The sequence below is a fragment of the Podarcis muralis genome, chromosome 16, assembly GCF_964188315.1.
Source record: "Podarcis muralis chromosome 16, rPodMur119.hap1.1, whole genome shotgun sequence".
In the NCBI taxonomy this organism is placed as follows: Eukaryota; Metazoa; Chordata; class Lepidosauria; order Squamata; family Lacertidae; genus Podarcis; species Podarcis muralis.
In genome coordinates, this window is record NC_135670.1 from 40,321,327 (window position 1) to 40,348,990 (window position 27,664).

At 43.4% G+C, this 27,664-nt stretch overlaps 1 protein-coding gene across 17 annotated transcripts in view; it reads right to left on the reverse strand.

Annotated features, from left to right (window-relative positions):
• CLIP1 (CAP-Gly domain containing linker protein 1) overlaps positions 1–27,664 on the reverse strand; it is a 104,918-nt gene that overhangs the window by 13,425 nt on the left and 63,829 nt on the right. For 5 of the 17 annotated variants that reach the window (XM_077920205.1, XM_077920207.1, XM_077920203.1 and 2 more), the window contains 6 exons: positions 23,818–26,103; positions 22,513–22,650; positions 19,622–19,728; positions 11,606–11,720; positions 5,593–5,645; positions 3,623–3,643 (listed from right to left, as the gene is read on the reverse strand). In XM_077920205.1, the coding sequence (XP_077776331.1) occupies positions 3,623–3,643; positions 5,593–5,645; positions 11,606–11,720; positions 19,622–19,728; positions 22,513–22,650; positions 23,818–26,103 (2,720 nt within the window). The remainder of the gene's footprint in view (positions 1–3,622; positions 3,644–5,592; positions 5,646–11,605; positions 11,721–19,621; positions 19,729–22,512; positions 22,651–23,817; positions 26,104–27,664) is intronic. The other 12 variants (XM_077920213.1, XM_077920212.1, XM_077920211.1 and 9 more) reach the window with 5 other exon arrangements.

Here is a 27,664-nt window from a genome sequence, read left to right on the forward strand (position 1 = left end):
TGAAGAAAACAAAGTTGCCTTCAGATTTGTTAAGACACTGGAAACACAAGAATTGAAATGCCTTGGCCTTCCAATATTTCTGCATCACTGACTCAGCGCGTGAATCACAGGGGGCTCTGCCCTTCGTAGCAATTCTGACAGCCCCCTTGACTACTGCCTTCAGAAGGCCACAGGCCAGGGCCAGGACTTGGCTAAGAAGAGAGGAAGAGACACTTTGTGCCGTTCATTAAGGGCCCCTTCTGTCTTTCCCCCGACAATTCAAGCTGACTCCGCAGGGCTCCTTCATTGGCCTTCCCACCACCACAGCGAGCAACTGCTGCTGCCAGGACTGGCCCTTCCAGGAGGCAGAGGGAGGCATTTGCTGGGGGGGGGGTGGCTTTAAATGTGTGCCATGTGGTCTGCCCAGCGGCCCCTAAGCTAGCTTGCTGCTCTGCGCTTCCACCATGAATGCTGAAGTAAGAGCCAACTACCAGTCTAGTCAGGTTCTGTGCACAGAATGGGGAATGCACCACCTTGCCCTTTGCCTCAGGCAGCAAAATGGCTTGGGCTGCTCCTGGCTGCTCCCTTTCTGCCACCTGCTTGCCTAATCGGCTGACGGGCAGCGGCCTCTGCTCCTGCCGCCTCCCATCCCCACGGCTGAGGGGGCCAGAGGGAGAGGCAGGTGAACTGCCAAGAAGGCTGCAATGGGGAAGAGCCAAGGGGGCTCGTGTCAATGGGTTCATCCTGGGCCCTCAGCAGATGACCGGCAATATCAGCCCTTGAGGCAGGGCCCTGTTACTTTTCTGAACACAGCCACAGAAAACAAGGCCTCTAAGAGCCGCACTGAAAATAGCGGGATGCTACTGTGCAATTCCTACTTATTTAAATAGGGCCTGAATGGGAGACACTACAAATTGGTTCAATCCCTTTACTGGGAGAGTAGGCCTGTTTTTTGTTCTTGTTTTTAAAGACAGCCAACAATTGCTATTGGAGGAAACTAAAATCGAGCAGAGCTAGCCAGAGAAAGAGAGAGCAAGAGAGTATCTCATGCACATCCAGATGGAGCAAAATGCAAACTGAAGAAAGGGATAATCAATAGCCCTAAACCAAAGGTTGTTAAGTGTCCATGGTATCTACAGTTAGTGAGAACCACGATAACCAGCGGGTGAAAAACAGCACAGTCCTTGCAGGAGCCCAAGAAATATGGCAAAAACAAACAAACAAACAGCAGTGATAATACATCACAGAATTCTATCTGAAGTTATGCAGATGTTTAGTCTTAGTCATGGAAGCAGCAACTGGAGAATCTGGGATGTACAGACATGAAGGCACACACCACAGCTGGGTCAGGGTTGTTGTTTTTTAAGACAGAGAAGGAATTGAACAGAATCAAGCCACAGCCCCGAACAGCTGCCCAGAGTGTCTCTTCTAAATATCAGAAAGGCTGTTTTTTGTTCCAGAAAAGCTCCATGGCATTTAAGTCTGCCTTTGATTCTGCAGAATGCTTGTTGAGCACATGAGTGACAGCTCCTATATGTCAAGCATTGACCACTGGTCTGCTAAAACTAACAGTAGCATGCCTTGCCTAATTATTCGGGTCGTCTGTGCATCACTGGGTATAACTGTGTGCATTCGGGGTATGTGCTTGAGTGTAAGTAAAAGTGTGTCCATATAGGTAAACTCTGCACACACAAAAAGCAAGTTGTATTCACAATTTTGGGCTAGTTTTGCATCATTTTTGCACTGGCTTACACAATTTGAGAAGAAAGGAAATGGCAGGAGGACACAGAGAAGAGTATAAGCTTCTCCTGACAACCATGGGGACTAGGAACTTGATTGAAAAGCAGAAAAGACGAGCCAGGATTATTAAGATGCCAGTCTTTGCACTAGACAGAAAACATTGTGTTTCGGGGGGTGTGTGAGAAATGCACCTAATTTTGGAGGTGTTCACAGCTTATCATACAAACTGTTCTTTTGGCCAGTGACATTCCACACTTCCACATTTCACAAGCCCTTCTGTAAGTGGGAAAACACATGGCCAGTAATTACTTGGGCTGCAGTGCTTAGTCAGTTAAAAACTGTGGACAGACTAAAAAGGTGCACACACACACACACATATATATATATTTATATTATTATTTATAATACAACTACTTATGGAAGTGGCAAGTACCATCCTAACTGAGGGTCTCTCTCTAATGTGAGAGACAAGGGCGAATATATGCCTTTTCTAAGATGATGTACAGCTACAATGCATGCACACATCATCTGAAAAGCATGCTTTCTGCATCAGAGCATTTCTTTACACATATGAAAATTTAAGCAATTAATTAGAAGCCATATAATTAATTAGGTAAACTATTTCAAATCAAGTGACAGGCCTAATATATACACATTTCAAATGCCCTTTCTTCTCAGACACCTCTCGCATTCATTCCCTTCCACCTTGACTTTGAAAAATGCCTCTTGCATACACCTCCAAACACTTCAACTGGATCTGCCAGCACAGAACCCCCATGATACATAACAGAGGCCCAGAACCATTGGGCTCTTAAAGGTAAAGGTAAAGGGACCCCTCACCATTAGGTCCAGTCGTGACCAACTCTGGGGTTGCGGTGCTCATCTCGCTTTATTGGCCGAGGGAGCCGGCATACAGCTTCCGGGTCATGTGGCCAGCATGACTAAGCTGCTTCTGGCGAACCAGAGCAGCGCACAGAAACGCTGTTTACCTTCCCGCCAGAACAGTACCTATTTATCTACTTGCACTTTGACGTGCTTTCAAACTGCTAGGTTGGCAGGAGCAGGGACTGAGCAACAGAAGCTCACCCCGTCGCAGGGATTCGAACCGCCGACCTTCTGATCGGCAAGTCCTAGGCTCTGTGGTTTAACCCACAGCGCCACCCGCGTCCCATCTTAGCATCAGGCAAAATGAGACAGTCCACCGCTGGCCGCAGTAAGGTAAGGCACAGCAAATAATCATTTTATTATGTTTTTACTAACATAAGGGAAAATAGTCTTTTGGAAATTCTGCCTTGGCACCAAAATGCTTGGAAAACCTCTGCCAATATTTATCCTTGGGTTAAAAAATGTGGCCATTCTATGGTTAAATTGGAAGATGTGCTTTGAATGACAAACTATATATATTTCTATGTATTTGTGTGTATGTGTATGTATGTATACACCCACATCCCCACACCCAGCAATTTGAAAGCTCAGTCATGCTGAAAAACCTCATCCGTTTTCTTGTAGGATGGGAGCACAGTTATTATCAACTTGAAAAGTATAATTTCATGGCTCAAAAGACCCATTTAACAACAGTTTCCAATTGGTTTATTAGGGCAGGGCTCATGACCATTTTGTACAGTAATTCCCATGTTTTGCACCAATTTTTTTTAGTGACATTTAAGGTTGCAAGGGGCTCACCCCACCAGAAGCATCTCCTGAGCAAGTTCCACTGAAATGAATGGGATTTGCTCCACTGAGTGAAGTAGATTTGTGCAGGAGACATTCTTAGTGGTTTGTGCCCAGAAGCAGCTACTAAATAGATCACATGGGTGACTCCAATAACCCCCAGCTAGAAGCACACCCAGATTCTTCGCTTGCCACAAAAGAAACCAAGAAATTCAAATAATGAAGCAAGTACCTTAATGTGATACTGGGCAAGCTTTAAAAATGCAAGATAACAAGAACCACATGTTAGAAACATGGAAGAGAAATGCAAAATACAGTAAAGGAAGAACTAAATTTGCACTGAAGTGGATTCTGTTGTTGTTTAAAAAAAAAAAGATTTAATACTGCTGAGTATTTTACGAAACAAAAAACCAAACAAAAAAGCAAGACACTAAGGAAACAAAAAGGCAGCCGAAAAATATGTACAACAATTTTTATTGGCAAGGAAAAAAAAGTTATTTATTGTAACGTGGATAGACTTTCTTTAGTCTTACCATTAAAGACACACAGATATAGCAAAGGAAGCAAGGGTAGGAAAGGGGAGAGAGAGGAGTGAAATGAGTATTGAGAAAATAGCGCAGGCTCAGAGACAAGTCAGACAGTTAGCAAATCCACCATGGATCTAATGAGCTGAAGCAACACTGAGCCCCCTTTGAGCTAGAGAGTCCCAAAATTCTCTAACTCCGCCTTCATCAACCTCATGCCCTCCAGAGGTTTTGAACTACAACCAATAGGAATCAGTGGCACTTAGCTGACCTCCCACCACGTGCGTCACTTTGGCTTACCCAGGGAGAGAGGGAAAGGGGCAAAGCCAGGGGGGGAGCGCCCCAGGGGCTCCGATGGTACCAACCTCGCTGCCACCTCACCTCTCACCCTCCCGGTACCCTGAGGGCTGCTCTGCTCCCTGTTGCTGACCCTTGGCTGCGCTGGCTGGGGCAGACGGAAGTTGTAGTCCAAAATATCCAGAGGGCACCAGCTTGGAAAAGGCTGTTCTAATACCTACTTTCACAAAGACAATTTTGGGGGCAGGAGAAGAAGAACTATTGTGGGTGAAAGGGTGATGGGCAAGACTGCTCACTCCATGAGGTCTCTCTATATCAACTGACCAAAGATCTCTTGTTTTTGCATCACAAAACCTGAGAGGTTAGGCAGAAAACCTACTGCTAATTCCTGAGCCTTGAAAATGAACTGTTTGGAAAGTCCCTGGTTATTTAAAACAAAAAAATTCCTTCCAGTAGCACCTTAAAGACCAACTAAGTTAGTTCTGAAGAAGTGTGCATGCACACGAAAGCTCATACCAAGAACTAACTTAGTTGGTCTTTAAGGTGCTACTGGAAGGAATTTTTTTGTTTTGACTATGGCAGACCAACACGGCTACCTATCTGTACCTGGTTAATTTAACTGTCTCAATCACTACAAAGTTACATAAACTACAAGGCACCCTGTAAGCATACTTCAGAAATAAAACTCATTCATGTTTCTATCCAGTATATTTTCTATCCAGAATATTTATGTTTGCTAGGATGCTTTTTTTCTAAATTAGTTATCCCCTGAAGGTGTTAAAATGTCAATGTTAAGATGTTTATAAGTTTTATAAGTTGTTGGCCAGCTTTATAAGTTGTTGGCCTCTGTCTGTCTAAAGAGACAATGGACAAATGTGCCATTGGGGTGGGGAGGTTTAAAGTCAAACTGAGAGAGTTATTTGCCTGCAGTGGGTGTAGAGTTTAGCAATATTTTGACAAAACCACTTAATGAAGACTTTTGAAGCTGATCCACGGGGAGGCTTTGCGCAGTTTCCAGATCTGTTAAAGCGATTCAATAATCTAGTGCTAAAAATGGCACAATTATCTAGGTGCTGAAATGCAGAGAATAGAAGGGAACATCTAACAGAGTATGGTACATGCTAGATTAAGCAATGTTAAATGCTTCTTAAGGTCAAGCCTTTTCACACAAATTTTAGTGATGAGAAGGATGAAACTTTTTGCATGTATTTAGTATTCCACATGTATTGTCAACAGCTGAAGTGTGCAGTCCTGGGTTATTTCAACTAAAGAAGGGTAGATGGAATCAAACAGCTTCACTGTGGGTTTATTTAGTCCTATTTTCCCCAATTGTCTGTAGGTACACACACCCAAACACCCCCCCCCCTGTGAGAAAGCTTACCTCTTTTTCATCTCTAGCAACTGGTTATTAAGGACAGATCTCTCTTCGTCCAGCTGAAAGAGAAAATCAGTCTCATTTACCATTTAAGAATCAAACAGTGCTATCTTCTAATTCAAACATCCTGCAACTTTGGCTAATTTGCAGATTGTCTTCTCTCCAGAGGTGAAAAAAGGGGGGATCCTCTGCAACTTAAGCCATTTTCACAGAAATTTTTTATTTTCAGCAGGCGCATGAGGCAACGCTGCCTCTTCCCCAATTCTTTCTCCCCTCTTCACATGCTCTCTTTGACCAGAGGGATTTGTTGAATCCTGACAGGAGAGTCCTCCTCTGCCCCTTTTAATCCCACAACAGCAGCCAGCCAGATCCCCTGGCCCCCAGATCTCCCTAGCTATAGCCATTCCCCTCCATGTCTCTCAGCTCTGAGCTTTGGCCCTCAGTTCCCAAGAGAAGCTGATGCTCTCTCTCTCTCTCCCACAAGAGAGAGAAGGAAAGTGCAAACCATGGGAGGTTTGGCCTAGAACAGACATCATATTGTGCCGAGAATGTGCTTGAAGTCTAATATAGCTATTTTCAGTGACAGCTCCAGAGGACAGCTCATCTGCCTCCCCCGCACAGGCAGGCTGCACATGCTACTGCTCTCAATTTCAAGGCTTGCTGTAGAGGCAAGAAAACTGAAACTCCAGAGGTGGAAGGAGAAGAATTTGGAAGGGAAAGTGCCTTTGTTCTGAAGGATGGAGGATACAAGGGCTTAAATCGGAGGTAAACAAGGGCAGCCCATGAAATCTCCTTCCTGCAAGCTGCAGAGATGTAACCTACTACAAAAAGGTAAAATTCACATTTGTTGCTCCACCCACCACGGCCATGCCCCCACCCCAATTGACTTCAAGGGGCATCTTTGGCAATAGCTTGTCACGGAGAGCCCTCAGAGATCTCCTCTGGACAGCAGACTTCCTCAGAACTGAGGAATGTTGTGAGGTGACAGGCACCCCCTCTGCACCTTCTGAAGACAATTGTTCCAATGGGTTTTCCCAGCTAGATGAACGGCTCTATGGGTGTCTATTTTGTATTCTTTTGATTTTAAAAAAACATGTATTTGTTTTCCTCTTTCTACTGTACATTGCCTCTGATGCACTTGTGTGGAAGAATATTAATAAATTACTAACTATAATAATAATAATAATCTGCCAGTTTAACTGCTCCACAGTCTGAAAATCCTTATAACGCCCTAGAGCTGGGTCAGTATTCATGGAGGAACAGGTCTGCTGTACACAGTGTTTGATGAGAAAGTATCAACTCCCTCTCCCACTCAAATGGTGCAGCCAGACTACATGTACTTACTACTTAGGAACACCACATCTCTACATATTATGTGATATAAATAACCACCACAAAAGCTCTGAATATGACATACTTATTTTACAATTTATTTTTAATATATCCAAGAAAAGACCTTTGCTTCTTGCTGAGAATTTCTGGCAGTAGCCCTTCTCCCTGCCCCCATCAACTGAAAAAAATTGCATATGCTACCCCCAGCAGGACCAAATGGATGCTGGGAAATTCTTTCAGCAAAAAATACGTAGAATGGAGGATTATTTTTTTTAAGTAATAAGACTTCCTAATTTTAAATTAAGGGCTGCCACACGAAGATTTGAAATACTGCAAGTCAGAAAATTTCCCCAAGGTAAGGGTCTAATATATGATTGAATATCCTTTAATTAATTACAAAGCAGCTAATTACTTAAGCAGTCATGAAGAGAACACCCATATTTCCTCTACTCAAATACACAAACTTCAGATGTAAATATAAAACACTGATGAAACAATACCAATTAAATCTGCAAAATGCCTCAGGCATATACAGATTCACTAACAGATACTGGCCAGAATTTATATTGTTATCATAGCAGTACCAATCAAAAATACCTGCAAGGTAAGTGGAAGACTCATCTTGCTAGTTTTAAAGACATTAAATCTCACTCCGAAAAATAAGCTCATTCTGGACAGCTTTCATTTACTGCTTTCTAACTTCCTCTGGACAAAGAAAGGCTGGTCATCTGAATTTTATGCAAGCCCCTCTCTGACGTACATTCTAAAGCAGAGGTCTTCAGGGACCCTTTCCACACTGGCTTCTCCGCCATAGAAGCAGAGAGTTCTTTTAGGGCTGCCAGGGCAGGAGCCTCCCGCGTCCTGAGAGTTCAGGGCCAAACCTGAGACCTGGGGGCGGCTCCTGGAGATGTCATGGATCAGGCCTCAGGGATCTCATTAAGCACAGTCCTTGTTATTTTCAAACAAAAAACACAAGGTCCAACAAATGAGCAAATAGGTCACTCATTGGAATTTAAGTCAGAAATCTTAGTGAAAGGGGGTACAGTGGTACCTCAGGTTAAGTACTTAATTCATTCCGGAGGTCCGTTCTTAACCTGAAACTGTTCTTAACCTGAAGCACCACTTTAGCTAATGGGGCCTCCTGCTGCCACCATGCCACTGGAGCATGATTTCTGTTCTCATCCTGAAGCAAAGCTCTTAACCCGAGGTACTATTTCTGGGTTAGCGGAGTCTGTAACCTGAAGCGTATGTAACCCGAGGTACCACTGTATTCCCAGGTCCAGCTGAATTAAGGGGATCATTCCTTCTTACCTGCTTAGGCAGCCTGGGTAGGGCAGCCCCACATGGAGATTCAAGCCTGCCAGCTGGAGGCGGTGGGTGTACCCGGAGACTTCAGGCCCAAGGGGCCTGACAACCGTACACACACTCAGTTTACATGGGTGCTGGTCAGGTTTCATCACTGCTCTGTGTGAGCTAACAGTGCGCCCTAGAACATCTTGCTGAGTTATAGTGGTAATGATAAACCAATGGACTTGGCTGCCATTACTGATCTTTTTGATAAGGTTCCAAGGAACATCCAGGGTTGCTCACAACACTGTTGAAAAAACCTTAGCAAATCAACATGTTTCACTTATGTTTTAGGGCTAGCCAATTCACATTCCTTGGCACCCCAACTTGGTAGGTGGATATTCTTCCTAGGCTAACACTCCAATTCCAGTTACCAGATTTCTTTACTCTAGGACTTCTGTGCCAACAACTGTCATATGCAGCAAGGGAAGGTGAAGAAGAGGCAGAAAGTCCTTGGACCAGATTTAACTTTGGGTTAAGCTCTTTCTCTTAACCAATTTACACCCAATCACCCACCCACCCACCTGGAAGCCCCTTCCGAAGCCTTATGTAATGGGGGCAACGGAAATGCAGATAGGTGAGCAACTTCTTCTTGTTGCAAGAGGGCCTGTGCAGGAGAAGGGACTGGCAAATTGGGCTTCCTGGTGTGATTTTGAATTTTAAGAAGTTAGAGAGGTAAATTTAGGATGCCTCCACTTCAGCAATCCTTACCCACCAACTAGGTAAGCTACTCGCTTCTGCTGGGCTGGGGGTGCTCCTGTATTGAAAGGGAGCATTGGGATGCCTTACAGAAGTGGCTGATCTGGGCTAATTAGCTACACTAGGCTTTATCACGTATTTAGCTCCATGACTACCATGCCTTGGGCAGACACCCATTATTAGTGCCCCCTCTTTATCCAACAATTTAAAGTTGCTTACAAATCAAATTTAAAATTCAATTAAAAAAAAAAAAGTATGTCTGCAAGCCATACCCAGAGTTCTTTGTTGGCGCACATCCAGCATCGGAGCCTGTGCTTGCAATAAGGTCTACATACTATTTTAGTTCACATTAATTAGTCCAGGGACCCCTGCAGGTTTCCCCAAGAGACAAAAGGACAAGAACTGCTGTAAGAGGCTGAAATGTAATGCCCGGGCTCTCTGCCTCCTCAGTGTCCCAGTTTCTTCTCAGCTTCCCAACTACTGCTGATATAGTTTTCTCAGCTTCCCAACTACTGCTGATATAGTTTGGGCATTGTCGGCCAGAGGGTGTTAAAGAAGGATTATACATTTTTCATGTATGCAACAACAGCAGCAAGAATACTCATAGCTAAACACTAGAAAACTCAAGACTTGCCCACGCTGGAAGAATGGCAGATGCAACTGATAGACTATATGGAACTAGCAGAAATGACTGGCAGAATCCGTGACCTGGGAGAAGAAGTGGTGGAAGAGGATTGGGAGAAATTTAAGGACTATCTACAAAAACATTGTAAACTGTATGAATGTTAAGATGATGTAAGAGTAAGAAGAAAGGTGGCATCAGTAAATTAGTTGATAAGAGTTTGAGAATAGATGAGATTTGAGAAAAAGTTAATTCACTGGTTAATATTATGCATATATAAGTATCTAAGACTTTGGAGAACAAATTTAAAATTGGAAGACATAATATGGGAAAAATATAACTAAGAAATTGAAACAAGGTGATAATTTGCTGTCTAGAATTTTATAAATTTGGAAGTGGGAACGAAAGACGTGAGGAAGTCCAAAAGTGAGGAAAGTAAGAAATTGACGATGATGTTATAACTTTTTCTTCTTTTCTGTATGTTTTTCTTTGTTTTTTCTTTTTGTCTGTTTATTGTATTGTTGGGGATGGGGTTATATGTGTTGGAGGATAAATGTTTAGAAAATTTTGATTAAAAATGAAAAAAAAAATGAAAAAAAAATGATATAGTTTTCAAGTCCAAAGCGATACTAATGACAAAGCTTGGGCATTCTGCATATCCCAAGGTTGCTGAGGACATCTGCTTCTCTTTTGAATAACCAAGTTCCTAGTCCTCATATTTGCAAATAAAAGCTTGTAGAAGAATCCATGCTTGTCTCCTACTCATTCCTCTCGCACAAAAACTCTAACCCAAATCAAAATACGATTGCAAATTACTTCAAAACATGATGCATGTGGCAAAATTAGAAAGATATTAAGTAGATGTACCCAGATACTTGGTTCTGACTACAGGTTTTGGATCGTCTTGTTACCTTTGCAATGAATACACTTACTACCCAATGAGGAGAAGGATGAAAAGATGATAACAGATTGTGTGAACATAATATGCTCTCTAAGGTGTTGGGGCCATTGCAGAGTTTTTCTTAGATCCCTGACTTAGAAGTTAGCTGAAAGTTGCTTGTGTGTGATGTGCAAAGGCTGAAGCAGAACACAGATCCCTTGAGTCAGCACCAAGTGTGTGATCCTGGCCAACTCCCATTCATTTCAACAGAGATTGTGCATGAAAGGCCCATACTATATGTATATGTTAATAAATGGTATGAAATAGATTTTAAACAGCTACTAAATGACCACACATCTATCCCAAGCAAATCTCACAGCAAGCACAATGAATCTCATTTGCACATATTCCAGTTCAGAATCATCAAACACAGCTTTCAATACTTAAAAACAGTTTTGCTCACTTGCTCAAACATCCCTTTTACAAATTAGTGCTGGGGTGTGTTGCTGGTTTGGGAGTGGGAGGGGGGAGGGGGGGGTTCAGCAAGCAGCTTCAGAAGGTCACTGTGATGAAAACCCCATTATAGAGATATTAATGTAAGGAAAGCCACTGACAGAAAGGTTGACCAATCTCTAAAGCCAATAGATGTAGACCCCTGCTAACAATCAACACTTCTTTCCATCAAACCTCCTCTCTCCTGCAAAGGATTTGTTGGGCATTATGCAATTTTCCCCCTTTCTTGGATATCTTTGAAGATATTATGCTCAAATGCTTTAAAACCCAATGGAAGAGCCACAAACGTAGCACCTTGGAGATAGACTGGCTTTCCTGTCAGGGTGGACTTTTGCTAGCTTCAGCCGCCCACAAGAGATCACACCACAATACACACTGAATTCATTTTAAGTTCTCATTGCCTTGTTGCTGCTGCTGCTTTCCTGGCATTTATACTCTGAAAGACAATTCCCCTCAATCATCAGCATATGCCGAAATCTATCTCTCTCTCTCTCTCTCTCTCTCTCTCTCTCACACACACACACACACACACACACACACACACACGAATGGAAGAGCATGGCTAGCTCTTAAAAACTCGCTTATAGCAAACTCCACCCCTGGAAAGTCAATGTGAAAGGACATACCTTCTGGTGACTGGAGACTTCCCCTTTGCCAAGCTCCTCGGCAAGTTTAATGTTCTCTTCTTGCAAGACGGCAAGCTGCTGGGACTTCTCAGCCTCTACCAGCTTTAGTACTTCTCTGTGAAGACAGAGAGCGCATGGTTACCATAGGAACAAGAAGGGCAAGGGAGGGGAACAGTGGGAGAGAAATCAGCTTTGCAGCTTGCAAAAAAAGGAAGGGAGAGAAAATCTCATGCTTGATGAGATATTTAATAAGGTGACACCCACATCCCAAATGCCCTCCTCTGTCCAGCATCGATCTTCGAAAGGAAGGCAGTGGATGCTAGGTGTGGAATCACTTCTTTTTAAATGAATTACTTTCCATGCCATTTGAAACATGTTTTTAAAAAGTAAATACGCACATTTATCATAGCTGTAAGTGGGCTGGGTCAAGTATAACCGTGTTAAGATTCTTCTCTCATGAATGGTGTGAGCTGAGAGAGACTGAAGAAGAGTTCAGGCAACAGACTGCCACAACCCCCCCCAACAACACACACACACAACCAGTCCCCAGATGTTGCAGCAATTTGTTTCTAATTAAAACCCCGCTCAACGATCTTGCAATAAGTACAGGGTGAAATATGCAATAAGATTTACCATATTTTTCGCTCTATAAGACGCACATTTTTCCTCCTAAAAAGTAAGGGAAAATGTGTGTGCGTCTTATGGAGCGAATGCAGGCTGCGCGGCTAAGCCAGAACAGAGAGAGGGAGCGCTGCGCAGTGCTCCGTCTCGCTGTTCTGGCTTCTGGGACAGCCCGCGAAGCCTCCGCAGGGCAGGGGGATGAAGGCTGTGCAGCGCTCCCTCTAGCTATTCTGGCTTCTGGATAGCCCCCGTGAAGCCTCCGTAGGGCAGCGGGACGAAGGCTCCCTGCTGTCCTGCGAAGGCTTTGCCTTCCTCTTGCGGGAAGTGGGGGGAAGGGACAGAACGTGCGACTCTGTCCCTTCCCCCACCTCCCAGAAAAGCCCCCAAGAACCGCACTCCCTTTAAAGAGCGCACGGTTCTTGTGGGAGATGGGGGAAGGTACAGAGGGCAGCTTACCCGCGGGCAGCCTCTTCCGGGCAGGGAGAGCCTTCATCCCGCTGCCCGGGAGAGGCTTCAGCGGCTATCCCAGAAGCCAGAACAGCCAGAAATTGGTTTTGAAATCACACCGCGTTAACGATTTTGACTCGGCAATACACAGCAATATGAGTGCAGGGCAGCCAATGTCAAGGCACCGCTGATATCGCATGATGATCTCAGCCGATAACGCTGCTGATCTGAGCTGCCTTCCCTCATGCTGAGGGAGACCAGGGCAACCAATTGCGAGGCACTATCTTCCCCTTATGCTGACGGAGAACAGGACAGCTGATCGCCCGCACGTCAAGGCACAGTGGCACTACCTTCCCCTAGCACCGAGGTAGAGCAGCTTTTCTCAGTCAGCAGGAAAGCAGCAGCAGCCACAGAGGACATGCATCTTCACTGGCTGCCCCGCCGACGAAGGCTCCATCCCTATGCCCTCTGACTCAAACCACGTGATGAAAGTGCCTCCGCTTCCTCTCCTCTCCCCACCCATCTGATCTCTATGGCTGCTCCCTCCCTCATCCCCACGCCTGACTTCAGACACTGTGATATATTGGAATATCGTGATGTTTAGTTGCTGATATATTCCAATGTTGAAAACCAGATATCGCTCAGCCCTGGGTTTGTTTGTTTATTTTTTACTATGTACCTAAAATCCTTTGCTTATTAGGGGCCACCTCATATTTTGTTCAAAAAATTGCTTTGCAGAGGTAACTACCACAGTTACCAAAATTTTCTAAAGCAGGGGGTCTGTGGCTTGGCTTTTGATAAACAGGGAGTCCTCAGTAATTAGCTAATTGGGAACCACTGAACTAGAGAGAAGAAGTGCAGGAAGCATCAAGAATCAGCACAGTGCAAGCAGCACACCATCTAGTGTGCTCCTGGGTTAATTTCCATCCACAGAGGGGTCATAACCAAAAGACTCAGCCACCCAGCTCAAATTCAAAATGTTGTATGGTGAACGATCAGTGTCAGCAACACTGAAGAGCCCTGAGATCATCTGCATTAGGAGTTCCAACATCTAAGGGTTTTCTAGCTGTTTTGGTTTGTCACCTCAAAAAGCAACCATGCACTTGTTCTGTAAGTGGTCTTGAGTGATGCTTGGATTGCTGAGAGTAAGAATGAGGCCCACTAATATGGTTGTCCAGAGGAGGGCAACCAAAATGGTCAAAGGCCTGGAAACGATGCCTTATGAGGAACGGCTAAGGGAGCTGGGCATGTTTAGCCTGGAGAAGAGGAGGTTAAGGGGTGATATGATAGCCATGTTCAAATATATAAAAGGATGTCACATAGAGGAGGGAGAAAGGTTGTTTTCTGCTGCTCCAGAGAAGCGGACACGGAGCAATGGATCCAAACTACAAGAAAGAAGATTCCACCTAAACATTAGGAAGAACTTCCTGACAGTAAGAGCTGTTTGACAGTGGAATTTGCTGCCAAGGAGTGTGGTGGAGTCTCCTTCTTTGGAGGTCTTTAAGCAGAGGCTTGACAACCATATGTCAGGAGTGCTCTGATGGTGTTTCCTGCTTGGCAGGGGGTTGGACTCGATGGCCCTTGTGGTCTCTTCCAACTCTATGATTCTATGATTCTATAATAGACATTTTTGGAGAAGGAATAATAGAATTGTAGAGTTGGAAGGGACCCTAAGGGTCATCTAGTCCAATCCTCTGCAATGCACAAATTTCAACCAAAGCATCCATGAAAGATGAGCATCCAACCTCTGATTAAAAATCCTCAGAAGGCGGAAGAATCCATTCCACTGTCAAACAACTCTTATTGTCAAATAGTTCTTCCAACTGTTGAGTCAGAATCTTCTTTCTTGTAACTTGAATCCATTGGTTTGGTCCTACCCTCCAGAGCAGGAGAAAACAAGTTTCCTCCATCTTCCATGTAACAGTCCTTTAGATATTTGAAGACGTCCATCAGATCTCCTCTCAGTCTCCTCTTTTCCAGCCTCTTCAACTGCTCCTCCTAAGGCTTGGTTTTCAGACCTTTCACCATCTTGGTTGCCCTCCATGTTCCAGTTTCTCAATATCCTTCTTAAACTGCGGTGCAGAACTAGACACAGGACTCCAGGTGCGGTCTGATAAAATGGGACGATTACTTCTCTTGATCAGGACACGAGACTTCTGTTAAGCCCTTTTGCTGTTGCATCACACGTGTGAAGCTTGTGGTCTACTAAGACCCCTAGATCCTTTTCACATGTACTGCTTGCTAGTAAGCTAGGTGTACCCCATCTTATATTTGTGGTTATTCCTGCCCAAGTGCAGGAATACATTTGTCTCTATTGAAATACATTCTGTTAGTTTGGGTCCAGTTCTCCAACCTTTTAAGGTCATCTTTAATCCTGATTCTGTCTTCTGTGGCATTAGCTGTACCTTGTAGTTTGGTGTCATCTGCAAATTTGATGAACAGCCTCTCAATTTCTTCATCTAAGTCATGGAATAACAACGGGCCCAGGATAGAACTCTGCAGTACCCCACCTGTCCCTTTTTTCCAGAATGATGAGGAACCATTGGTGAGTATGCTTTGGGTTCTGTCAGTCAACCCACTACAATTCTACCTAACAGCTACCGTATTTTTCTCTCTATTACACGCAGATTTTTTCTCCTAAAAAGGAAGGGGAAATGTCTGTGTGTGTTATGGAGCGAATGTGGGGGGTCCCTGGAGCCGATTAGGGGAGCGCAGGAACAAAAATCAGCAAAAATCAATCGTGCGTTGTGTCCGAGAGGGAAACCTGAAAAGAGGAAGTGGTTGCTTTCCTGCATTCTGCCTCAGGGTCTTACTGCCCACCCTCCTCTGTTTCGTTGCTGTGTTTGCTCAAACGGAACAAAGAGCAGGCAAATCCCCTCCCCTCCAGGCAAGCAGAGGGGAAAGCAGAGGTCTTTCCTTCTAATTCCTCTCCGTGCTCTTCGCAGGCAGCCAGAAAACATGCAGGAGGAGAGAGAAAGCTGGCTTCGGTTTGTGGAAACTTTTGCCTTTCTTTCTTCCCTCCCGTAAAATCCCTCTCCTGCTTTCTTAGCCAGCTGCTTCTCTGCACACCGCTCTCTTGTCCCTTCTGTGTTTTTCCTTCACTCCCCACTTAAAATGTAGTTACAAAGCATGGATCCACATGGATCCTCAGGATCTTTGCATTGGGCCACCCCAAATTCACCATCAGATCACATAGCAGCCTGCCCCCCAAAAATCACACACCCACTGTTGCCTGGGGCTGCAATGGTGCAAAAATGTGGTTAAAAAGCATGGATCCACATGGATCCTCAGGATCTTTGCATTGAGCTACCCCAAATTCACCATCAGATCACATGTCTGTGGCCACAGCATGAAGCACAAAAATGATACATCCAATGTTTCATTCAGAATTTTTTCCCTTGTTTTCCTCCTCTAAAAACGATGTGCGTGTTATGGAGCGAAAAATACGGTACTTCCTTCAGTGCACATTTTGCCAACTTCTCTGCAAGAATATCATGAGGGGCTTTGTCAAAAGCCTTACTGAAATCAAGATACACTACAGTGGTACCTCGCAAGACAAATGCCTCGCAAGACAAAAAACTCGCTAGACGAAAGGTTTTTCCGTTTTCGATTTGCCTCGCAAGACGAATTTCCCCTATGGGCTTGCTTCGCAAGACGAAAACGTCTCGCGACTTTGTTTTCTTTGTCTAAAAACAAAGACATGTTTTGTTTATAAAGTTAATTTATTTTCCCTTCAATTTTTGAACTGCTCTTTACAGTATGTGTGACTTTAAAGAGCAGTTAATAAACTGTTGTTGTACCAAATTTGGCTTTGTTTGGACTTTTTTTGACCATAGGAACGCATTAATTGATTTTCAATGCATTCCTATGGGATTTCGTGCTTCGCAAGACGAAAAATTCGCTAGACGACAAAAATTGCGGAACGAATTAATTTCGTCTTGCGGGGCACCACTGTACATCCACAGCATTTCCCTGATCCACCAAGTTTGTAACTCTATCAAAAAAAGGAATGAAATTCGTCTGGTATGACTTGATTTTGAGAAACCCATGCCTTCTATTTAGCCAGACCAGTTGTGCCCAGTATGGCCAAGACTGGCTTGGCTAGACCAGCATTCAGATACAGGTGTCCCCTCCCCCCCCCAAAAAAACCTGGAGAGTCACTCCAAACGTTATGTGGTAGCAAGCATGTTTACCACTGGGTGGGGAGCCAAGGCCAGTTTCAGCACTTGTAGCTGTGTGAAACATGCAATTGTAAAGGCATATTTCACCTCATCTGTCTCCTGAGAAATCTCTATGTGGGACAAGAAGCTACAGTTAGAACTGAATATAGAACAACTGACTGGTTCAAAATTGGGAAAAGGGTACGGCAAGGCTGTATATTGTCTCCCTGCTTATTTAACTTATATGCTGAATTCATCATGCGAAAGGCTGGGCTGGATGAATCCCAAGCCGGAATTAAGATCGCCGGAAGAAATATCAACAACCTCCGATATGCAGATGACACAACCTTGATGGCAGAAAGTGAGGAGGAATTAAAGAACCTTTTAATGAGGGTGAAAGAGGAGAGCGCAAAATATGGTCTGAAGCTCAACATCAAAAAAACAAAGATCATGGCCACTGGGCCCATCACCTCCTGGCAAATAGAAGGGGAAGAAATGGAGGCAGTGAGAGATTTTACTTTCTTGGGCTCTATGATCACTGCAGATGGTGACAGCAGTCACGAAATTCAAAGACGCCTGCTCCTTGGAAGAAAGGCGATGGCAAACCTAGACAGCGTCTTAAAAAGCAGAGACATCACCTTGCCAACAAAGGTCCGTATAGTTAAAGCCATGGTTTTCCCGGTAGTGATGTATGGAAGTGAGAGCTGGACCATAAAGAAGGCTGATCACCGAAGAATTGATGCTTTTGAATTATGGTGCTGGAGGAGACTCTTGAGAGTCCCATGGACTGCAAGAAGATCAAACGCATCCATTCTTAAGGAAATCAGCCCTGAGTGCTCACTGGAAGGACAGATCCTGAAGCTGAGGCTCCAGTACTTTGGCCACCTCATGAGAAGAGAAGACTCCCTGGAAAAGACCCTGATGTTGGGAAAGATTGAGGGCACAAGGAGAAGGGGACGACAGAGGATGAGATGGTTGGACAGTGTTCTCGAAGCTACAAACATGAGTCTGACCAAACCGCGAGAGGCAGTGGAAGACAGGAGTGCCTGGCATGCTCTGGTCCATGGGGTCACGAAGAGTCGGACACGACTAAACGACTAAACAACAAACAACAATTTCTTGCATGTATTAACACATCAAAAGAGTTCTGTGTAGAGCAGCTAGAGATGCTTTAACAGGGTAGTGGAGAACCTCCAGTCCATGGGTCTGAAATATGTCATTCAGCATGGGAAAGTTCTATCCATGGTTGCTGCAAAAGAAGAATCTGGAGCACACTCTAAGTACATTCCTGAGAACTCTGTGGCCTGGGTTTCTTTCCACTTCTACCAAAAATCTGACCACATAGATAAAGGATAACTCTAGGACAGGCATCAATCAACTCAATAGTAATCTCCCACCTTGCAATAAAATCTAAATAACATTTTTCTATATAGTTTTGAACCCTGACTGATTCAATCACACTTGTTCTGTTCTGAAGCCCAGAGCAGCATTCATTCCTGGCTCTTTTTGAACCATACACAACCCTGGAAATAATTATCTCCTCTTGATGTCTCCTGAGAGCAAATAATTTGGTTTGGAAATCAAGAGCTCCCCACCATCAAATAGCTTCTCAAATATGCAAATATGGGGTTGGCTTGGTTTTAAAGAGAAACGAGGGACCACTGTGAGTTGAATTTGAAGCAGACAGTGCTTTGCGTGGCAGAGCCTGCCTCCCTCTCTGCCCACAGAGACTGCAAAACTTGGCTGGACCTGCATCTCTCCCACAGCTAGTCGTGAAAAACCAACATGTTTGTTTCTGCTCATGCAAAATATGGGGGGGCGGGGCGGGAAATCCCACACAAAATGAAACAAATCATCACCACCCTGCTAGAAATTAAAAATAAAGGCTTTTTTGCAAACAAAATCCCTTATCACTTAGGATTAAGCGTTTCACATTCTCTGGTATCTGTGCTTGGGCTTGTTCCTCTAAGTCTAAGGCAATACCAGTAATGCTGTTATCAGGATTAGTAACAAGCAGAGCAATGAAAAAAAAGAAAGAGATCAGCTTTGTGTGTGCGCAATGTGGGGAGAGAGGAAAAGCCCCTCTCTGAAAAGTGCTCATGCCCCCAGGTGGCCAAACGACGCATACTTTCAAATCAGTAAACACAAACACAGCAGTCGACATAACATGATTTGTATTAACAATCGGTATCGCCCAGTAACTTTCAGTGACCCATAACTGCATAATTTTTACCACTACAGTGGTACCTCGGGTTAAGTACTTAATTCATTCCAGAAGCCCGTTCTTAACCTGAAACTGTTCTTAACCTGAAGCACCACTTTAGCTAATGGGGCCTCCTGCTGCTGCCGGAGCACAATTTCTGTTCTCATCCTGAAGCAAAGTTCTTAACCCAAGGTACTATTTCTGGGTTAGCGGAGTCTGTAACCTGAAGCGAATGTAACCTGAAGCGTACGTACCACTGTATCTTTTTTTAAAAGAGTCTTGTGGCACTTTAAAGACTCAACATTGGTTTTTGTGGACTGCTGTCTCCTGACGCAGGAACTGTCACCATGCATCTGATGAAGTGGACCCTCATTAAAAACAAAAAAGTTTGTGCTTTTATATAAAGATATTAGTCATTCTTTGTTATCCTCATAAGTTTCAGAAGGAAGAATGGTTCTCGCTACACAATTTCTCCACTATTTTTTAAACAACTGAAAACATCCCTCATACACCATGAACAAACATTTTGTTTTCACGAATAATAAACAGAGTCTCACATAAAGAGTAAGAGAGTTAAACACTTACAGTTCTTTTCTCATCTCTTCCATTTTCTTGTTCTCGGTTTTGAGGAGCTCCTGAGACTTGCTCAGCTCTTCCTTGCTCTTTACGGCACTTCCTTTAAGGGCATCCAACTTGGAAGAGAAAAGGAAACAAGGAGGATACTTGGCTTCCTATTCTGGGGGACTGAAAGGACCAAGGGGGCTGAGGCATTTCATTTCATTTATTTATCCATTTTTAATATTGCTTAATATACTAAAAATTGCTAAGTAGTTTACAGAAAAATAAAAATACAAAAAACAGTATCATTTTCTTTAGATAAAAACAAGGTAAAGTACACAACACAACATTGTTGCACAAATAAAACTGATCTGTGTACAAAACAAAACAAATTAAAAAGGGAGAATCCAGGAAAGACTGGCAGGCATTTAAGCTTGAAAGAGGCCTTTAAAGGTCATTCTTCTTTCCATGCCATGAATTACCTGAGGGAGGGCCTTGCGGGGGAGGGGGGCTGTTTTCATGTTGTCACTAAAGGACAATTTGCTGGTCATCCCAGGACCACCAGGTCTCTACAGAAGACTGGCTTGCTCTGGACCAGAGGAGGGGGCTCTCATCTATTTTGCTTTCTTTTAAAAGCAGCTGGAGGATTGCATGAATTGGACTGAGACTGCAGCAATAGGAGGGGCATTTTTATTATTAAGAAAAACAAAACTGCAAGTTGTTATTTTCCACATTACAGAAAGCAACTTGTTTTTCAAAATGGTGAAAATAGGGTGTGTGTGTGTGTTAGTTTAGGGAACTAGTATAAGAAAAGAGGTTAACCCTGCATTCTGCGTCCCACAGTGTAACAATCTTCAGCCAATTAGGAACCCTGTGGCTTCTTTTTTAAAAACCTGAAAGATTCAGGAGACCGTGTCATGCCTTTCCAATGCCTTGTTCAATACCTTGCCCAATCTGGCCATACAACAGTCTCTTTGATATTGAATACTGCCTAAGGCACAACCAACAGTAAATACTAAACAGTACAGAACAGGGCTGCTTCAGGTTTCAGGCCATCAAAAGTAAGGGAGAACAAAATCTAGGGTTGCTAAATGCTTTAAACATGATTCCAAGGAGAGGACTATAAAGGCAAACGGGGAAATATATCAATCCAGTGAAGCAATCCAAGTCCCAACACATTGCTAGGGGAACAGGATAAAACTCACATAAGCATTACTGCCTTAGAATGATAGTTTTCATCTGAATCTAAGGTAAGTAATGCCTGCTTGGAATCCTTTTAATAGAGCTACACTTGTCAGAAAACAAGAGGCTTGTACACCCCAAAGTGCATTGGCGTTTCAATTACTTTCCCATTTCTTAAAGTTGTGACACACCTCTGAGTCTGCTTTAAAACAGGTTCAGTACAGTATTGGCAGCATAATCCTTTCTGGCACCTTCCAAAAGTAAAATGTATTAAGCTTAATAAGCTACAAGTTCCACCAGAACTGGCAAACCAGCTAGCTTATAATTAGGTAAACCATCTTGCAAAGAAGTTTTACCATAAAACTTCTAATGTGAATTAAGAGCCCCATCAAAGGAGAGATATTAATCAAACATTAATTGGCAGCAACGATGAAAGGCAGACAACCCTAATTTGACATCCCTACACATTTAGCAGCAGATGACGGATGGAGTGTGCCCAGACAAAAGAAAGCCCTCTACCCTGAGCTGCTACAGTACCTTAAACAGAGGGAATCAAAGAGAGAAGCACTGAGCTGGCGGTGCTGAGACTACCATCCTTTCAATGAATCTGATGTTTCTGGTCCAAACTGACCTCGAGCCTTTATTTATGGCGGTTTCATTTTCCCTGTAAGAGCTTGCTAGCAGCTGGTAAGCCTAGTCTGTTCACATGCACTCAGCATTGTGTTTTATTATGTAACAGATAATCTCCAGATGCCCTGTAAGAATTACAGAGCTGCTGGATTTTAATTTTCAGCTATCTAGCAATCAACCATTGGCATTAGCTGACTTCAAGGTCCTGAGTGCTCTATGATCTCCAGTAGCATTGATGGCTGCTGCTGTAGGGAACAGGGAACACCAGGCTGGGGAAACGCAGCTCCAGGACTTTCTTCCGTCCAGGAGCAACGGCACTGTCTGCGGGGCGCCAGGGCAGCTGACACGCCCTCCACAGTCCAGAAAGTGAACTGAGTAATAGGGAGGCTTTCAAGTTCAAGTATTGTTTGTGGCCAATTAACAATGCTGGAGGAAATCAGATTGTAAATAAAATAATCGGAGGCTGTGCACTGCTTTCCTTTTTATGGGTTTCCTACATCATGCTCCCAGGATAAGGGTCCAGAACCAGACATGGATGGGAAACTGCCTGAGATCTTGGAGAATTGTCACCACTCAGAGTAAACAGAATGGAGACCTCTGTCTGACTCTACATAAACCAGCTTCATTTGTTCCGAGGTAAAATTATTTACAGATACCACCAGAAGATACACATTCTCTATAATGTTCAGCACACTGGGGCAAGAAAAGGGAAAAGGGAGTGGCATTCCCTCTACCAAAGGCTACTAGGATTTAGGCTCTGGCCATTTGTCATTTGATAAGGAAGAAGCTGCCTTGTGCTCGGGGCCATCCACCCAGTAACATCTGCTCTGAATGGCAGAGGCTTCTTCCTTATCATCTGCTATATGACCCCTTTTCTAAAATGGAAATGCCAGACATTGGGCCTGGGACCTCCTGCCCACAAAGCACCCATTCTGTCACTGAGCTACAGCCCCTTCCATCTCATGGTGACTGGATGCACTATTCAGAAACATTTCATTGACCTGCCCTTGGATACCCAGCTATCTGCAGGAGAGATTTAAGAACCAGGCTCTCCAGCTTTGAGTGACACACCTTTTATCAAACAGCCAGGATTTGGGTTTGCTTACCTCCTTCTGCAGCTTCTGATTAGCCTGCCTGGAAGCCTCCAGGGATGTCAAAGTTTCCATCTTCTCTTTATGAAGGACTTCCTTCTCTTTGGTCACCTGCTCAACTATCTGCAAAGCATCTTCTGCTGTTTGTGCAGTCTACGAGATAAAAAGCCACATCAAATCCTGTGCAAAACCATGCCAGACTCTGGATACAAATTTATAGATTGCCTACTCCACAGATTGTTCCTCAAGCCAATGGGATTTCTCTTTAGCAGCATGTAGAGGCCACATGAACTGACTGCAAGCCGTTTGCTAGTTGTAATCACAAGCACTCCATTTCTACCTGTGTTTGCATTCCAGAACTTTGCAAAATATATTGAATTAAATCTATCAGTCATCTTATTCCATGCACAAATTACAGTCCCATGCTAGTGTCAGTCTTCAGGTGAGACTGGTAGCCCTAATTATGCCATCCTTTTAAATTTTGTAAAAAAAAGACAGTAGTTCCAGCAATATTCACTACCAACAGATTTGTCATTTGTCCTCTTTGCACTTTCATAGGACTGAGATATCAGGACTGCAGCCCTGCATCTGAATTTGGTAGAAAACACCGAAGTTAAGAGATGGGGCAAATATATGGTTGCAAACTTTTAGTACTGTGATGTCTTTTGGGGAGCAAAGCAAAAGCTTCAGACCCAAGCAAGATGATCTGAAATAGTCCTTGGAATAAAAACTTTATGGTTTATGAAGCCCAGAGAGGAATGTCTCAAAATTCCATTTTGTGCTCAGTTGGTAGAGAATGCAAAGCCTACTGTGAATAAAAAGATAACAGACATTGCCAAATCCTTTGTCACAGAAGCAGTTCTGCTTGGACAGTGAGTGCCCTGCTGCCTTTTATCCAATTAAGAGTAAGAAGGCTTTGGAGGAAGTTTTAACAACTAATTTTTGGATAACAATTTGAGTGTACATTTAAGAAGGTTACATGTGCCAATACACATGTGTGTCATTTTAAGCTCCCGCAGATCTGGAAACCTGCCTTTTTATTCACAACTGAAAAATTGCCTTGCAACATTCAATAGCTGTGAGGCCCTTGAAAGTTGGGTGTGACATTTTCTCCTCCCCTGCCTGATTCTTACAGCAGTTGAGAGGGTTTTTTTGATATTCACAAAGAGGGAAATTCTCTGTGAGCAAGATAATTAAGGAGGGTGTTCAGACTAAGCCAAGGTGCTGGATCGTGCAAAATTAAGTGCAGACACCGAAACAACTGAAGTTAGTGTTGGGTGTTAGTAACTATACTCGACTGATTTATCAGTGTCTTGATACCTCAAATCTTTGCATTACCGCATGTGCCTGAAGATTCTCGAATTCTTTCAGTTTCAAGATAAGCTCATCCTTTTCTTTCTGGAGCACCAGGTTTTTATTCTGAGATGCCAAGAGGCTGGCTGACAGCTCACTGTTGACCTGTGCTAGAAGTGTTACCTCCTCATGAAGCTTATAGTAGTCTTCAGAGAACTTTTCTTTCTCTTTCAAGATTTCTTCTTTTATTGTGATCAGATGTTTCTGCTCAGAAAGCAGAATCTCATTCTCCTGAAGAAGTTTAACACGTTCCAGTTCAGATGTTTCATGGCTGGAACGGAGATCTTCTAGGATCTTGGAGACGCAACTGTGCAGTTCCTGGAGTTCAGCTTTGGACTTCGTCAATGCCACAAATTCACCCTTCAACTTCTCAATATTGGATGCGAGTTGATCTGTTTCGACCCTAAGGATCTCCTTTTCCTTCATAATTTCCTCCAGCTTAGATTCAGATTTTAACTTCTCTTGTTTCAGCTTATCCCTCTCAGCCAACAGCTCCTTGTTTTTGGATGTTAGCTGTTCCTTCTCACTCTCTAACTGGCTGACACTGTTATGAAGCTGTGTGTTCTCTACCACAAAGGACTCTTTCTCCAGCTTCCTGCTGTCCCGTTCTATTATCAGATTATCATGGACTGTTTTGAACTCTTTATTCAACTTTTGACATTCCTCCTGCAACCGAACCTTCTCTTGGCTCAGTAGCTCTTTCTCAGAAGAACTACTTTTAAATGAAGCTGCTAACAGTTGCTTGGCATGAAGCAAAGCAGAATACTCATTTTCTAACACTGTTTTGGCACTCTGGGTCTCTTTCAGGATTTTGGACAGCTCACACTTGTAGCTGGCAAGCTCTTGGTTTTCTTCCGTTTTTTGGTCAAGCTCTTGCTTCAAAGTTTCAACACTGCCCTGGAGTCTGGCCTTCTCTTGAGTGAGGATCCTCTTTGCAGAGATGTCCAATTCATGCTTCCTCTTCAAGTCGCATAGGGCTTTGGTCACAGACTGCTTCTCTGCCAGAAGCTCAGCACATTTTGCTTCCAGAATGGCCTTTTCCTTCAGAAGGTTCTCATTCTGCTTCTTGAGCTTTGAGGACTTCTGAGAAGTCAACTCCTTCTCTGCGCTCATCTGGCTTAGCTTTTCATTCAGCATCCTCTCGGTAAGAGTGGCATTTTCAGAGACATGAGCCAGCTTTTCAGAAAGGGCCTTGTTTTCATTCAAAAGCTCTTCTCTTTCACTCGAAAGTCTCCTCTCAGCAGAAAACAAGGCTTCCTTCTCTTGCAGCAACTGAATACATTCAGAGTCTGTTGACTCCCTACTGGCCTTGAACTCCTCTAGGAGCTTCGAAAGGCTGGCATGAGCAGCCTGCAGTTGAACCTTGTCTTTGGTAATCTTTTTCAGCTCCTTATTTGCTGCTTCTAGATCAGTGCGCAGGCCTTCACTTTTCACATCAAGCTTCTGCTTTTCATCCAGAGCCTGCTCTAAGCTTTTATGCAGCTCTTCCTGGCTTTTCAGGAGAGCCTCCTTATCTGACTGTAGATCCTGGCTAGTCTGCAATAGATTATCCCTTTCTCTTTTCAAAGCTACATTCTGGTTTTCCAGATCCAAGTGTTTCCCCAAAAGCAAGTCCCTCTCAGCAGCCAGGGAAGTGACTTCTTCAAGCAGCTCCTTTTGATCCCTGGCCATGTCTTCATAAGAACTCTTCAGCTTCTGGATGACGTCATCCTTATCTTTGAGAAGAGCAGCATTTTCCTCAGAAAGCTTTCTCTGACAATCCTGGAGCTCTTCCCTTTGGCAGACATGCTTCTGACATTCCTGTGCCAAGGCATCTCTATGGGTCCGGAGCTCATCCACCTGGCGGAGGAGAGCCACCTTTGAGGTGCGTAGAGCATCATTCTCTCTAGTGATTTTAAGAAGATCATCTTGGGCTGCCTCTATTTCTAAGAGCAACTTTCCTTTCTCAGAAATTAATTCATCATTTTTAGTTTTTTCCTGCTGCGTTTTATTCTCAGCTTCTTGTTTCTCCTTTATGATTTTTTTGTTCTCCAGGTTAAGTTCTTCATTCACTGTCCAAAGCTTTTCCTGATCTTGTTTTAATAACCCAATCTTGGACTCCAACTCTACAAGTTTTGATAACAAGGAACCTTTTTCTAATTTTAAAGCATTCCCCTCCTGTGCCAAGGTTTCTTTCTCTGATATCAAAGCCCTCATCTCCTCTGACATTAGTTCAATCTCTTTTCTGGCTGCTGCTAACACAGAGGTTAAGGACTAAAGAAACAAAGGATGGGGAACAGGGAAACAAAAAACAAAAAATGAAGTCAAGCAGACTAGTGCAAAGTGTGGATTAAAGACAAATAGCGTTACTGTTGTTTTTTAAAAACAAAAGTATATAATGACACACACACAGCCCTGCTGAATACTTCCAAATCCTTTTGAATGCTAAACAAATGCCATTATATTGAAATGTCTTAAGCTCACAAGTTGTATGGTCTTTAATAAACTTTTGAGCTCACAAATGATCACACAGCCCAACTATCAAATGAGTGCTTAAGGCAATGCAGCAGCTGGAATATAGAAGGGGATTCTAGCTAGACAAAAGCTGTAATCATGTGTTTGCCAAGGCAGGTAAAAGTCTAACTTATTTAAAAGCAGCAAGATTAGATCCTTTGCTCAGTTTCAACATCTGCTGCAATGTCAAAACGAGATTTATATTTCAACATGAGCAGTAGTGATGGCACAATCTTTGGCCTACTCTTTGCAGCTGAAATATAACCCCCCTTCCAATTTTGAGAGGAAAGAACTGAGCATGTTGTGCCTGGACAAGTTGTCAATGAACATGAAACCCAAAGAAATAAGGCTGAGCTGGTGAATGAGCGAGGGCACAGCCACTGACCTATGGCACTCTGACAGGGGAAACTTCCCTGAACTGTTCCATAAGGAGAAGCAGATAGCTCAGTTGGTAGAGCATGAGACTCTTAATCTCAGGGTCATGGGTTTGAGCAAAAGATTCCTGCATTGCAGGGGGCGGATTAGATGACCCTCGTAGTCCCTTCCAACTCTATGATTCTGTTATGATAGCTAATGTTAAAAGTGTCCCATCTTTAAAAGGCATTTTCACCAGTTTGTGAGCTGGCTGTCATTCACTCAGCTCCAATTTAAAATGATTTTTCCTGAGGTGTTAAAGCCCTACAATGGTGGTATTAATTAAATGTCAAATAAAGGGGGAAAGCTCAGTAGTCTCAAAGTTTAATTTATATCAGCTTTGGTGACAATGCAAATCCATCCTTTAGAACATGGCAATTTACAGCTGTATTTCATGCTTTTCTCCCCTATGTGGAGAGCATTTTATATGTACCTTATTCTAGTAATTAAATGCAAATAACCATATAGTATTAGACCTCAGCTCATAGCCCTTTGGCCTGTGTGTCAACATATACATATGCAGCTACCAGTGTAATAAAACGTAAAGCTCAAAGCACATAGGCAATGAATAGGAGATGAACGCAAGGAACAATGTCAAGGAAATGCAGAAAACAAAATTTAGGCTATTCAAGTCACACTAAGGACAATGTGGAACACGGACAGCTTTTTGCAGGGTGTCAAGCAGTAAGAAATGCCAGTAAAACCCACCACCTCCAAAGCTTGTTTTGCCACTTCAAATGGGATAAGGGATTTTTAAGCATCCAATGAAAAGAATTTTTAAAAAAAAGTAAAATCAGTTACCTACAGAATAAGGAAATGAGAAATTACAGGGCTACAAAGGATCTAGAATACATTTACTTCCTATGTCATTGAACTGGGCCTAAAGGTAAAGGTAAAGGTACCCCTG